Raw genomic sequence first — 14,429 nt, 5'->3', positions numbered from 1 at the left:
ATTAGGATTCACATAAGAGACGGTTAGCTAAAATTAAAGCTCATGGAACTGAAGGCAAGTTATTGACCTGGTTAGGCAGTAGAAGACATAGAGCAGAGATAATGGGTATGTACTCGAATTGGAAGGAAGTGACTAGTGGTGTCCCACAAGAATCTGTGCTGGGGCATCAACTATTCACTATATTTATTAATGACATAGTGCAGAGCTACATATCCATGTTTGCCGATGACACAAAGATTCGTGGCATAGTAAGTAGTATAGACACTAACATAAAATTACAAAGAGACATTGATAGATTAAGTGAGTGGGCAAACTGTGACAGATGGATTTCAACACAGGTAATTGTGAGGTCATCCATTTTGGACCAAAAAAGGATAGATCTGAGTATTTTTTGAAATGGTGAAAAGCTAGGAACAGTGGAGGTCCAAAGAGATTTAGGGTTCAAGTACATAGATCATTAAAATGTAGTAGTCAGGTACCAAAAATAATCAAAAAGGCTAAAGGAATGGTGGCCTTTATATTCTAGCCCTCTAGTTATAAAGGGGAGGAAGTTTTCCTGCAACTATTCAAAGCACTGGTTAGACCACACCTGGAGTACTGTGTACAGTTCTGGGTACCGCACCTCAGAAGGAATATATTGGCCTTGCAAGGAGTGCAGCGCAGATTCACCAGAGTGTTACCAGAGCTCTAAGAGTTAAATTATGAGGAGCGATTACATAAACTAGACTTGTATTCCCTGAAATATTGAAAGCTAAAGGGCGATTTGATTGTGGTTTTTAGGATTTTGAAAGGAATCAATAGGGTAGATAGAGAGAAACGTTTTCTGCTGGTGGGGGAGCCAGGCCATTCAATAGAGAAGTTAGGAAACATGTCTTCACACAAAGAGTGGTCGAAATATGGGATTCTCTCCCACAACAAGCAGTCGATACTAGCTCAAGTAACAATTTTAAATCTGAGATCACTAGATTTTTGCTAACCATAGGTATTTAGGGATTTGGAGCCAAGGCGGGTAAATGGAGCTAGGATACAGATCAGTCATGATCTCATTGAATGGCGGAACAGGCTTGAGGGGCTGAATGGCCTACTTCTGTTCCTATGTTCCTACTATGTGAAGTCAAAAAGCTTTTAATTTCTGTTGTATGAAGCAAGATAATGTGCTTTCTCATATAACTGGAGGCTCCAGCTGCAATTCTGAATTCCACTTTTAAAAGCATTGGTGGTAATTATAACCTAACCTGCCCGGCGGCAAGGAGGCAGGTTCGGGTGGGCCCATTATACACCCCGCTGGATTTTACACTGCTGAGTCAACGGAGCATAAAATCAGACGGAGTATGAAATGGGCGTCCAACCGAATTCTTCCTAGTTCACTGGAGAGGTTAGGTTAAAATTACCCTCATTCATTCCAACTCAACTAATGGAAATAGTCCCAGGGTTACACGTGATTTGCAAAATATGCAGTCCATTTAAGATGAGCTCACAATCGGAAGGAACAAAGAAGCCAGCACTTTCTTTGTATTTGGGTAAAGAAACTCTTCAAAAGAATATTAAAAATACAGGAATTTTGAGTGGAGCTGAAAGTTTATTGTAACTGACTGTAAACTTGTTGATTTGTCTGTTACATTAAACTGCCGGTAACCCTCAAACAGCTTGTTGCTGATATGATGAAATGTGGTTCTAATGGTAACATTTTGAAAGGATTGCACTGTATGAAGTTATTTTTCCAATGATACATGAAATCATTTATTTGTATTTATTGTATTTTCATCCTGTTGATAACATTTTTCCTTTTTTTAAGACAAACACTTTGCAGTCCAGCTGGAGCCAAGTTATTTTGTTACCCAGCCAATTATTTTTGGAGATTTCTTGAAGGTGAAAAGACATTTCTCATCTAATTTTGTAAAATACATCTTACTGGAATCATAAGTTCGTTCGAGTGGAAAAGCTTTGGCCTAATCGGAAAACAAGTGTTGTTTAAAAGACCTATAATGTGTAACTTCTAAAGTACAGAGCTATGCTGGCATAATCACTCACACGTGGGCATTTGATTTAATGACAAAACATTAATGCCAAACCTTTTTGACTAAATGCAAGTAAAAGAGAACTTAACTGGAAATGTATGGCCTATAAACTTCTCTGTCACTGCTGACCTGTGATCAGTCAAAAGGGTATTTGAGGCAAATGAAAGATCTAAGACTTTTATGCCTCTAGCAGAAATTGCTTACTCTAATACTTTAAAACTGAAATTAGAAAGCTAAGTAAGAAAAAATAGGAAGGCTTTAATGTTATAGTGAATTTTTTTTTAAAAATCTGCTTATGTATTTAATGACTTTGGGGTTCAATGATGTTCATAAACCACTCAAACTTTCTTCTTGGGGTTCGTGATCTCACTGGATTCTTGAGGCACACTTTCAACCACTTATTATTTTCTACATATTTGGAAAAAGGAAAAGCACTTAATCATTATTGATTTGACTTTCAGATGAGCCAGTTCACACATTCAGGTCGATTTTTACTCGCTGAACATTAACGGCATTAATGGGCTCAATGGCCTCAAAATACAGTCGGTAGACTTACTTAGACTTAGTTAACGCTGTGTTCTGCCCACTGCTACTTTTACAGGGGCCTAACGCTGGGCAGCTGAAGTGCCTGTCTGCTCCAGGTAGGTCACTTTAAATATGCAAATCCAGGTCCTATGATGTACATAAGACCCCGAATGCCATTTCTGGACAGAACTGGCTGGAGCGTGCACCTGTGTTACTGAAAGTAGAGCCGAAGAGGCACCAAAAAGGTAAGTTTTTTATTATTTTGGTGGAGCTAGGAAGAGTAGGAGTACTCCTTCGGGCCCCACAAATATAATCTAGGTTGCTGTCGGTCCGGGCTCCCCCCTCCTCCCCGGTGAATGTGCCATCCCCCCTGGACATACCAAGCTACCAGCTGGGCCCTCTCTGGGCTGCCCAATATTGCTCTGGCCTGGATTTGGTGGGCCACATCAGGATACCTGTTTGTGCCGTGCAACTTGCTGGTTCTAGTCAAATGAGGCCTAGGCCTCGAAACGGCACTGGCCTTTTCGCTGCAGATCAGGCAGGCTGCCAGCTCGTTCAATCGGTCAGCTACCTAAAAGTTCAAATCGACCTTATTTATTTAATTCCAAATTAAGAAAATCCATCCTTTATAAACCAACAAAGAAGAATTAAACAAGGTTTAATTAGAAGGTGCAATCAATAACATAATAATGGTAATTTCAATCCATCTCGATAAATGCAAACATGTAATAAATTAGCAGTCCTTTTAAAGAGCAGATACTTGATAGTCATAATTATATGAAGTAGATTGATGTAAAACAGAATGTCAGAGATCTCACTTTGTTACGCTAATGATCTTGAGACAAATTATCTTGAGGCAGGATAGCTCCCGTGGAAATTCAAGACCTATGTTTTCGGAGCCTCTGGGGGTTAAATTAGAAAATGGGTGCGGGGATCGCGGTATGTGATTAACCTGTGCCCGGTCGTTGTGCTGCCTGCTGATTTAAATGATTGCCGGGTGCAGCCAGCGCTGCCTGCGCTATTCATTGGCAGCACGCTTCAGCAGGGGTCCTAATATCACGAGTGGCTTGCGCTACTTAAGGCAGCCTGCACCTCTTAAAGGGGAGGTGCATTGTGGCTGCAAGAAGTGGTGGAAGTCAATTGTGAAGTGAATCTGCGCTGCAATATTTTGAAGATTGGCTGAACATGCGAGCGAGCGTGCACCAAGGTTCTTTGCCTTGGTGCAAGAGGTGGAAAGAAGGAGGGACATCTTGTATCCACAGCGGTGGTGGTGGGGGGGGCAGTAGACCCTCCAGACATATGCTCAAGAGGCAGTGGGAGGAAATAGCAGATGAGGTCAATGCCAGGGGTATAGCTGCACGAACATGGATGCAGTGCAGGACAGAGTTCAATGATCTGACACGAGTTGTCAAGGTGGGTGAGTTCAGGCTTCAAATGGCATATCCTACCAACTGCACCACTAGCCTCATCCACTGCTCAATCCAATACACCCCTATCACCCATCTACCAACAATTTCGATCAATCAGTACTCAATCCTTCAATTTATATGCTTTACCTCATCCTCACATACTGTTGCAAGTTTCACTCCCACAACTCACAGCTGATACACACATTGGCAGCTATTCAACCATGACAGCCACATCACCCAAACATCTTGCAGGGTACTCAATGACACACTTCCCTCTTTCTTGCAGGAGAAGGTGGTGCATAATAGGAGGCAGCAAGAAAGAACTGGAGGAGCACAAGTGCCTGTACACATTTTAACCCCTATGGAGGAGACACTGCTGGCCAACATGGGAAGGGACATCGCTGGAGGCCGTGGCCACTGGCGGTGTTGGAGGTATCGATGATGAGAGCCTCTGCATACCTAATCCTCCTTCTTGCTTCCCACTTCTCCCTCATCCTACAATCTTTTCTGACTCACATGGTGTAAGCACCCACTTCTTACTTTCTCCTTTCCCCTCACCACAACCCAAGCCTTGTCCCTTTTTCATTTCAGATACCCAAGAACTGGAACCTTCCCCGTCAGACAAAGCAGAGGAAGAAGATAGTGATGATGAAGAGACACTGTCACTCAATCTTACACTTGCAGCCACCAGCTCAGATACTGACACTGCGCGTACTTTAGAGGCTAGGATAGAGGAGGGATCTGCACATGGTGAGACACCGAGCACAAGTGCACAGGTGCCAGGGCGGTGGGGAAAAGATACCACAGTTGCCAGCTCGCCAGAGGACGAGGTCGCACACTCGTTCTGCTGCAGAAGATTCAGATGAGGACTTCGATGGCCTCGGCTACAGAACAAGGCTGATGGGTGTACACAACCAAACGCTTGGTGCACTGGAAAGCCTGCCAGAAAGCCTGCGCACAATGTCAAGGAACACGGAGGAGTCCAGCTCCAACTTGGCACAGGGCTTTGTGCAGAGCTTGGAGCCCATCCTTTCTCACATGGAACAGGTGGTCACTTCCATCAGCACACCTGTGGAACCCACCGTGATGCAGCGTCTGATGACCAATGTCACAGCTTCCATCAAAGGTCTGACTGCTGCCTTGGAAGCTCAGACTGCTGCTATCGTAGCTCTGGGTACCACTGTTGAACGGGGCTTCCACGGCATCACAGCACTCCATGAATCTGTTTTCCAACAGGATTTCTGAGGCACCGTCCCGGGAGAGTGGCAGTGGCTCCATGGAAGTGGAACTTGCTGTCCTCTCTCAGGATGATAGCATTCCTGCTCCCACACCTGCCACTCCGTCAGTGCCCTTCCTGTTGTCTGTCTGTCAGCCAGCCTGCCTTGGCTGCTGCAGCCCAGGCCAAGATGTTGCAGTCTGAAGCCAAGCAATCTAGGCCCAGAGCTGCTCGAGGTCATCCTCCAAGGCCATCTGCAGTCCCCTCAATTGAAGGTCAGCAGCCTCCGCCACCCATGCTCCAGCCATTGGGGAAGCACCTCATAGAAGTACTAGGAAAGGTAAAGGAACACGAAAGACAGGCACTAAGGGAATGCATTATTGTAGCATGAGAGCATGAGAGCAGTGGCAAGGGCAGTTCCCTCAGAATGGCCAGATTGTGCAGCATGCAGCATACTACGACAAATCTTGATATTCGCTCAGCTGGTTACTGCAGGGCTCCTCCAGAGCGATCCAGGCAGCGGAAGCATTGCATGAGGATGCCTTTGCTGTGCTCTAAGAAAGCCACAGACAATGCTGTCCTTGCCCTGCTTTGAGGCTGCCGTTGTGGCTGCAACAGTTGACAATTTTCATTCACGACTTCTTTTGTGAACCGAAGATGCCTGATACACTGGTCATCAATGAAGTTGTGGTAACAGAATTTCTCCCTGAAGACGCTCCACGAATATGGCCTCCTTCTGAGTGCCCTGCTCCTCCTCCCTCTTCTAGCAGCTTGTTCTGCTCTGGGTGGCCTCTCTTCATTCTCCCAGTAATGTTAAATTCTCAGAGGAAGCCCTACCAGCCCACCTATATCTGGAAGCAACTTTTTTCAGCACTATATTTTAAATACCACTAAAAGTACTGCAAGACCAGCTGGACCACTCCCTGTAGAGTATTCCAACTTTAGCCAAGTTTAGGAAACCTCCAAAAACACGTACAATTGCACCAGCAGCCAAACGAAATAATCCAGCAACTAACCTGTAAGTACTTCATTTATTCATTCATGGGATGTGGGCGTCGCTGGGAAGGCCAGCATTTATTGCCCATCCCTAATTGCCCTTGAATAGGTGGTGGTGAGCCGCCGCCTTGAACCGCTGCAGTCCGTGTGGTGAAGGTTCTCCCACAGTGCTGTTAGGTAGGGAGTTCCAGGATTTTATCCAAGCGATGATGAAGGAACAGCGATATATTTCCAAGTCGGGATGGTGTGTGACTTGGAGGGGAACATGCAGGTGGTGTTGTTCCCATGTGCCTGCTGCCCTTGCCCTTCTTGGTGGTAGAGGTCGCGGGTTTGGGAGGTGCTGTCGAAGAAGCCTTGGCGAGTTGCTGCAGTGCATCCTGTGGATGGTACACATCGCAGCCACAGTGCGCCGGTGGTGAAGGGAGTGAATGTTTATGGTGGCGGATGGGGTGCCAACTAAGCGGACTGCTTTGTCCTGGATGGTGTCGAGCTTCTTGAGCATTGTTGGAGCTGTACTCATCCAGGCAAGTGGAGAGTATTCCATCACACTCCTGACTTGTGCCTTGTAGATGGTGGAAAGGCTTTGGGGAGTCAGGAGGTGAGTCACTCGCCGCAGAATACCCAGCCTCTGACCTGCTCTTGTAGCCACAGTATTTATGTGGCTGGTCCAGTTAAGTTTCTGGTCAATGGTAACCCCCAGGATGTTGATGGTGGGGGATTTGGCGATGGTTATGCTGTTGAATGTCAAGGGGCGGTGGTTAGACTCTCTCTTGTTGGAGATGGTCATTGCCTGGCACTTGTCTGGCGCGAATGTTAATTGCCACTTATAAGCCTAAGCCTGGATGTTATCCCTTTAAATAGCGTGATCCCTTTAAATAGCGCTGGTGAGGGGTCCTTCATGCTGTTTATCGTTGTGTTCAACAGTGCAAAGCTAAGACAAGGTGTTAGCTGGAGTGTGGAGGTGCAAAATGGCAGCGTTGGCTTCAAATCAGCGCTGCACACTAATTTGCATCACATTCTCCCTACTCTGCACGCTGCTGGTGGTCATTAGGAGCGGATGCGCAAACACCTTTACCGAGTCCTGTGCACTTCTCGTTGGAAGCGTGTGCGTTTCCAAAGCAGCAGTCAGACCTTTGATGGAAGCTGTAACATCGGTCATCAGACGCTGCATCATGGTGAGTTCCATCGGTGTGCTGATGGAGGTGACCATCTCGCTCACATCACGAGCCCCATTTTTGAGTCTTAGTTGTCCATGTAGTGCCTAAAAACGGGCACTACATGGCCCAATTTAACCCCCTATATGTATAATTAAAAGTCTTGCTTCTCGAGCATTCATTGTGTCAATCCTTTCAAAGTCATCATATCTGAAAGTACAGCCTCAAAATGCTAGACCTCAAAAATGTCACATTTCAGGGTGTCACACCTTAGGGTCAAACACCAGTCGGATAAAAATTAGTGATTAGCTGATAACTCTCCAATTGATCAAATGTGAACAAATTATTTACATTTTTTTGCATAACTACCAATCCTGAAGAGCCATATACCAGAAATTGACCACTCAAATAATTTTGTGATCTTGGTTTGATCTGTCATTTTGTTTTTATAGCCCCCTAAAATATACCCTGTTACTAATATTTGTAACCTAAGAAGCCCATTTAAAAAATAAAACTATTCAGAATAAAATGCTTATTCTTATCCTTATAGTTACTTGTACGTTTTCTGAGAAAACCTATTCCTATGTCAGAAGCCTGGGTGCTCAGTTTGGAGTTTCATGCTGTGTTGTTCTACATCCCACTCCAACCTGCTATTCCCTTGTACTGCCTCGTGCCTGATTTCTGATCCAAGCCCCCCTACCCAATTGTGCTGACTTTAATCTGACCTTTCATCTGATTGTGTGACCTCTTGGCCAAACTCCTGGCCCAATACTCTGCCTGACTGTTGCCTCCAAGCCTCTAATCTCCATCCATCCGTGCCCTTTCTGGCCTAATCCCCCCCACCCCCGCATCCAGCTCACACTTGCTTGGTGGTTATGGATGCCACTTCTGAGTCTGCTAGCTCAGTAGTTGTGATCACACTCTATCATGGGTGTTGATCCCGTGATTCCTAGGGAACAAACAAATTGCTGGAAGAGTAACGAAGGCACGGATCATGTGATTGCTCCAGACCAATCAGATTGCTAGAAGATGACTTAGACTGGGCAATAAGAAGGTGCAAATTGTCTATTAATAATATCGACAACTTTATGCTTAAAATTATCCTGCATCATCCACATATTTTTTGTTTCTTATAATGTTCAATTTTCTTGTGGGATCTTCATACACAAAATATGTTGATCATACTGACACATGGTCATGCAAAGATTTACTACAACTGAATAAAAATCTCACAAATAATAAAAAAAAACAATTTATAGTTCAAGCACGGACTAACAGTAAGGAGGAATATCAAGGCTATGATCTATTCTTAGAGTTCAAAAGACCTCGTAGTTGATATGTTCTTTAAACCACTTGATTTGATTATTAACTTGGAAACATTTCTGTATATTCTTTATTCTGTATAGTGTCATTGCTCGGTATTTTTTATTGTCTGTGCTATTATTCCAGGTGTTCGTTATTCCCTACATGATCACTCCCAGATATCTGTTCTCTGTATAATTACTGCTACATTCCCATTATTATATATGTAATCTAAACAATGAAGCCATTATTCCACATATAATCACTCCAGGGAATTTGTTATTCTATACATCCATAATATATACAATAATGTTCACACTTAATCTTTTCAGATTGGAGCAGAGAAAGTAGACCGGCTTTATGAAGATTTGACCAATTATGCGAAAGTAAAATCTGTTCTGCAGGACTACATGGAAGACTATAATATGACAAGTTCCAAAGATATGAAACTGGTTTTCTTTCAAGATGCAGTTGAACATGTTTCTAGGTACTTTATTTTATTCAGTATTAACTAGTTGATTTATATATAAATAAACAGTATAAACATACACTATATAAATTCCACCTCCCCATTTGCGGAATTCGAGGATAGTACAGATGGAGGCACCAAAACTTAGAAGCAGGATCCGCTGCTGGGTTGTCGCTCCACTAACACAGTTGCTGCAAATTCCAATACAGCAGGGGGGAGTGAATGCTTCCTCTGCCCCGCCCCATATTGTTCCAGCAGGTGTGCTGGGGCCATCCTGGGCTGTCAACAACAGCAACTTGTGTTGATATAGTGTCTTTAATATAGTAAAACGTCCCAAAGTACTTCACAGAAGCTTTATCAAACAATATTTGACACCGCGCCACATATTAGGACAGGTGAGCGTTAGGTTTTAAGGAGCATCTGAAAGGAGGAGAGAGAGGCAGAGAGGTTTAGGGAGGGAATTCCAGAGCAGAGGGCCTAGGCAGCTGAAGGCACGGCCGCCAGTGGCGGAGCGAAGAAAATCGGGGAAGGAATGCCGCCAGATATTAATTTGCTGCGAAAAGTAGGATAATAATATTGGTGATTTTAATTAACTCAAGACAGACTGAAATTAAGGTAACACATGTGGTCAAACCGCAGAACACTTTTTAGAATGCATCAGGATTTGTTTCCTAGATCAGTATGTTTCTAATTGTAAACAATTTTACAACACCAAGTTATAGTCCAGCAATTTTATTTTAAATTCACAAGCTTTCGGAGATTTTCTCCTTCCTCAGGCAAACATTTGCCTGAGGAAGGAGAAAATCTCCGAAAGCTTGTGAATTTAAAATAAAATTGCTGGACTATAACTTGGTGTTGTAAAATTGTTTACAATTGTCAACCCCAGTCCATCACCGGCATCTCCACAGTATGTTTCTAGTTCAATAAGGACAGAAATAAAAACAGAAAATGCTAGAAATACTCAGCAGGTTAGGCAACGTCTGTGGAGGGAGAAACAGAGCTAACATTTCAGATCGATGACCTTTCATTTGAACTGGATAGAAAAGTTGCTAGTTCTGGGAAATAAAATGGATCAAATGTAGGAGAAATTTTGCGAAATAGTAACAACATAGTTGGGTTCAGTGCAAGAATAGAAATGGATAATGAAGAATCAAAGATAAGGGTTCTGAACTGGAAAAAGGCAAAATTCAGGCATATGATAGAAGAGAAAATGTAACAGCGTGGATGGAAAGTTGACTGACGGATAGGAAACAGAATTAGGGTAAATGGGTATTGTTCAGGCTGGAGAGAAGGATTGGAAGTGCTGATCCCCAGGGGTCAGTGCTGGGACGACTTTTATTTTCGGTACATATAGATGTCTTGGACTTCGGCACAGGGAGCACAATATCAAAATTTGCTGACAATACAAAAGTAGGGAGTTGGAAAACAGTGAGGAGGACTGCGAAAGATTTCAAGAAGACATAGACAGATTAGCTGAATGCGCAGACAGGTGGCAGATGCAATTCAATGTGAACAAGTGTAAGATAATACATTTTGGGAGTCAAAACACTCAATGGAAAGATGCTAATGTGTGTGGATGAACAGAGATATAAGCGTCAAATATATCATTTCCCGAAGGTCCGAGTGCAAGTCATAATAAAGGAATACAGCATTTTGGGTTCCTTAAATAGAGACATAAAGGGCAAAAGCAAAGAAATAATGATGAATTTGTTCAAAATATTGGTTTAGCCACAATTAGCATTCTCTATTTAGTTTTGTACACCCCATTATAGAAAAAATATTAAAGCTATACTGAGCGTACAGCAGAGATTCACCAAGATGATGCCAGGGATGGGAAACTATAGGAATATGGAGAGACAATTGTGAGGTATTGGGACAATTTCCACTAGAGCAGAGGTGGCTCAGTGGAGATTTAATAAAGGTTTTTAAAATTATGAAGGGTGTTGCCAGAGTGAATTTGATTGGGGAATCAGTGATGAGGGGTCATACATCTCTGGATTACTACCTGAGCCATGTGCAAATTGGTATAGGGACAAACAGATCAGATGGCTAATTGCGTGGCTGGAAGAGTGGTGTGGGAAGCAGGGGTTTCAATTCATGGGGCACTGGCACCGGTACGGTGGAAAGAGAGAGCTGTTCTGTTGGGACGGGTTCCACTTAAACCAGAGATAAATGGGTTTGATCCAGTCGCCATTATCGAGACGTGGTGAAAGGGCGACCAAGGTTGGGAACTAAATATTCCAGGGTACTTGACTTTTAAAAAAGATAGGCAAAATGGAAAAGGGTGGGGGGGGGGGGGAATGGGGGCGGGGGGTTAGCCCTGTTAATAAAGGCAGTAGTGAGAAAGGATCTTAGCTCAGAAAATCAGGATGTAGAATCAGTATGGGTGGAGCTAAGAAATGACAAGGGGCAGAAAACACAGGTGGGAGTAGTTTATAGGCCCCCTAACAGTAGTTATGGTGTTAGACAGAGTATAAAGCAGGAAATTAGAGCAGCATGTAACAAGGGTAAAGCAATAATCGCGGGGGACTTTAATCTTCATATAGACTGGGCAAACTAAATTGGCAAAAGTAGTTTGGAGGACAAGTTCATGGAATGTGTTTGAGACAGTTTTCTAGAACAATATGTCGAGGAACCAACTATAGAACAGGCTATTTTAGATCTATTATTGTGTAATGAGGCAGGGTTAATTGGTAATCTTATAGTTAAGGAGCCTCTGGGATAGAGTGATCATCATATGATAGAATTTCATATAGAATTTGGGAGTGATATAGTTAAGTCCGAAACTAGGGTCTTAAATTTAAACAAAGCCAATTACGTAGGTATGAGAGGTGAGTTGGCTCAGGTAGATTGGGAAATTAGATTAAAAGAAATGATGGTAGATAAACAATGGCAGATATTTAAAGAATTCTCGACAAATACACATTCCCTTGAAGAATAAAAACTCCACGGGAAAAATGATCCAACCATGGCTAACTAGAGAATTTAAGGATAATATTAGATTAAAAGAAGATTCTTACAGTGTTGCCAAAAAGAGTAGTAAGCCTGAGGATTGGGAGGGTTTTAGAAATCAGCAAAGAATGACCAAGAAATTGATCAAGAGGGAGAAAATTGAATATGAGAGTAAACTCAAGAAATATAAAAACAGATTGTAAGAGCTCCTACAAGTATATCAAAAGGAAGAGATTAGCAAAAGTAAACGTGGGTCCCTTAGAGGCAGAGATGGGAGAAATTATAATGGGGAATAAGGAAATGGCAGAGACGTTAAACAAATATTTTATATCTGTCTTTACAGTGGAACACACAAAAAACATACTGAAAGTAGAGGGGAACCAAGGAGCTAATGAGAGTGAGGAACTTAAAGCAATTAAGACAAGAACACAAGAACATAATAAATAGGAGTAGGAGTAGGCCATACGGACCTCGAGCCTGCTCCGCCATTCAATAAGATCATGGCTGATCTTCTACCTCAACTCCACTTTCCTGCCCGATCCCCATATCCCTAGATTCCCTTAGTGTCCAAAAATTTATCGATCTCAGCCTTGAATATACTCAATGACTGAGCATCCACAGCCCTCTGGGGTAGAGAATTCCAAACATTCACAACCCTCAGAGTGAAGAAATTTTTCCTCATCTCGGTCCTAAATGGCTAACCCCTTAACCTGAAACTGTGCCCCCTAGATCTAGACTCTCCAAATAGGGGAAACAGCCTCAAAGCACCTATCCTGTGAAGCCCTCTAAGAATTTTATACGTTTCAATGAGAACTCCTCTCATTCTTCTAAACTCCAGAGAATATAGGCCCATTTTACTCACTGTCTCCTCATAGGACAATCCTCTGGTTCCAGGAATTAATCTAGTGAACCTTCGTTGCACGGCCTCTAAGGCAAGTATATCCTTCCTTAGGCAAGGAGGCCCACACTGTATACAGTACTCCAGGTGAGGTCTCTCCAAAACCCTGTACAATTGTAGCAAGACTTCTTTACTCATGTACTCCAACCCCCTTGCAAAAAAGGCCACATACCATTTGCCTTCCTAATTGCTTGCTGTACCTGCATGTTAACTTTGTGTTTCGTGTTCAAGGACACCCAAATTCCTCTGAACACCAACATTTAATAATTTCTTACCATTTAAAAAATAATCTGTTCTTTTATTCTTCCTAACAAAGTGAATAACCTCACATTTCCCCACATTATATTCCATCTGCCACCTTCTTGCTCACTCACTTAACTTGTCTATATCCCTCTGCAGGCACTTTGTCCTCCTCACAGCTTACTTTCCCACCTAGCTTTGTATTGTCATCAAACTTAGATACATTATACTAGGTCCATTCATCTAAGACATTAGCATAGATTGTAAATAGCTGAGGCCCCAGCACTGATCCTTGCGGCACCCCACTAGTTTTAGCCTGCCCACCTGAAAATGATCCATTTATTCCTACTCTCTGTTTCCTGTCCGTTAACCAATCCTCTGTCCATGCTAATATATTCCCCCCAACCCCATGAGCTCTTATCTTGTGTAACAACCGTTCGTGTGGCACCTTATCGAATGCCTTTTGAAAATCCAAATATACTACATCCACTGGATCCCCTTTATTTACCCTGCCAGTTGCATCCTCAAAAAACTCTAATAGATTTCTTAAAGCAATGTTGACCCTGCCTAATCATATTATGATTTGCCCTGTTACCACCTCCTTAATAATGGATTCCAGCATTTTCCTGACGACTGATGTCAGGCTAACTGGCCTGTAGTTCCCTGTTTTCTCTCTCCCTCCTTTCTTGAATAGCAGGGTTACATTTACTACCTTCCTATCCATTGGGACCGTTCTAGAATCTAGGGAATTTTGGAAGATCACAACCAATGCATCCACTATCTCTGCAGCTACCTCTTTTAGAACCCTCGGATGTAGGCCATCAGGTCAAGGGGATTTGTTGGCTTTTTGTCCTATTAATTTCTCCAGTAGTTTCTCTTTACTAATCTTAATTACTTTAAATTCCTCGCTCTCATTAGACCCATAGTTCCCCATTATTTCTGGTATCTTTTTGTGTCTTCTACTGTGAAGACAGATACAAAATATTTGTTTAACGTCTCTGTCATTTCCCTATTCCCCATTATAATTTCTCCTGTCTCTGCCTCTGAGGGACCCACGTTTACTTTTGCTAATCTCTTCTTTTTACATACTTGTAGAAACTCTTACAATCTGTTTTAATATTTCTTGCCAGTTTACTCTCATTTTATTTTCTCCCTCTTTATCAATTTTTTGGTCATCTAAAACTCTCCCAATCCTCAGGCTTATTACTTCCTTGGCAACATTATAAGCCTTTTTTAAAAATCTAATACTA

General features: G+C 42.8%; 1 protein-coding gene across 1 annotated transcript in view; it reads left to right on the top strand.

Annotated features, from left to right (window-relative positions):
* dnah6 (dynein, axonemal, heavy chain 6) overlaps window positions 1-14,429 on the top strand; it is a 475,651-nt gene that overhangs the window by 241,742 nt on the left and 219,480 nt on the right. Inside the window, exons 44-45 of the mRNA XM_067983622.1 lie at window positions 1,796-1,869; window positions 8,953-9,107. Of these exons, the coding sequence (XP_067839723.1) occupies window positions 1,796-1,869; window positions 8,953-9,107 (229 nt within the window). The remainder of the gene's footprint in view (window positions 1-1,795; window positions 1,870-8,952; window positions 9,108-14,429) is intronic.

Source organism: Heptranchias perlo, chromosome 4, assembly GCF_035084215.1.
Source record: "Heptranchias perlo isolate sHepPer1 chromosome 4, sHepPer1.hap1, whole genome shotgun sequence".
NCBI lineage: Eukaryota > Metazoa > Chordata > Chondrichthyes > Hexanchiformes > Hexanchidae > Heptranchias > Heptranchias perlo.
This window is presented reverse-complemented; position numbering and strand designations above follow the sequence as displayed.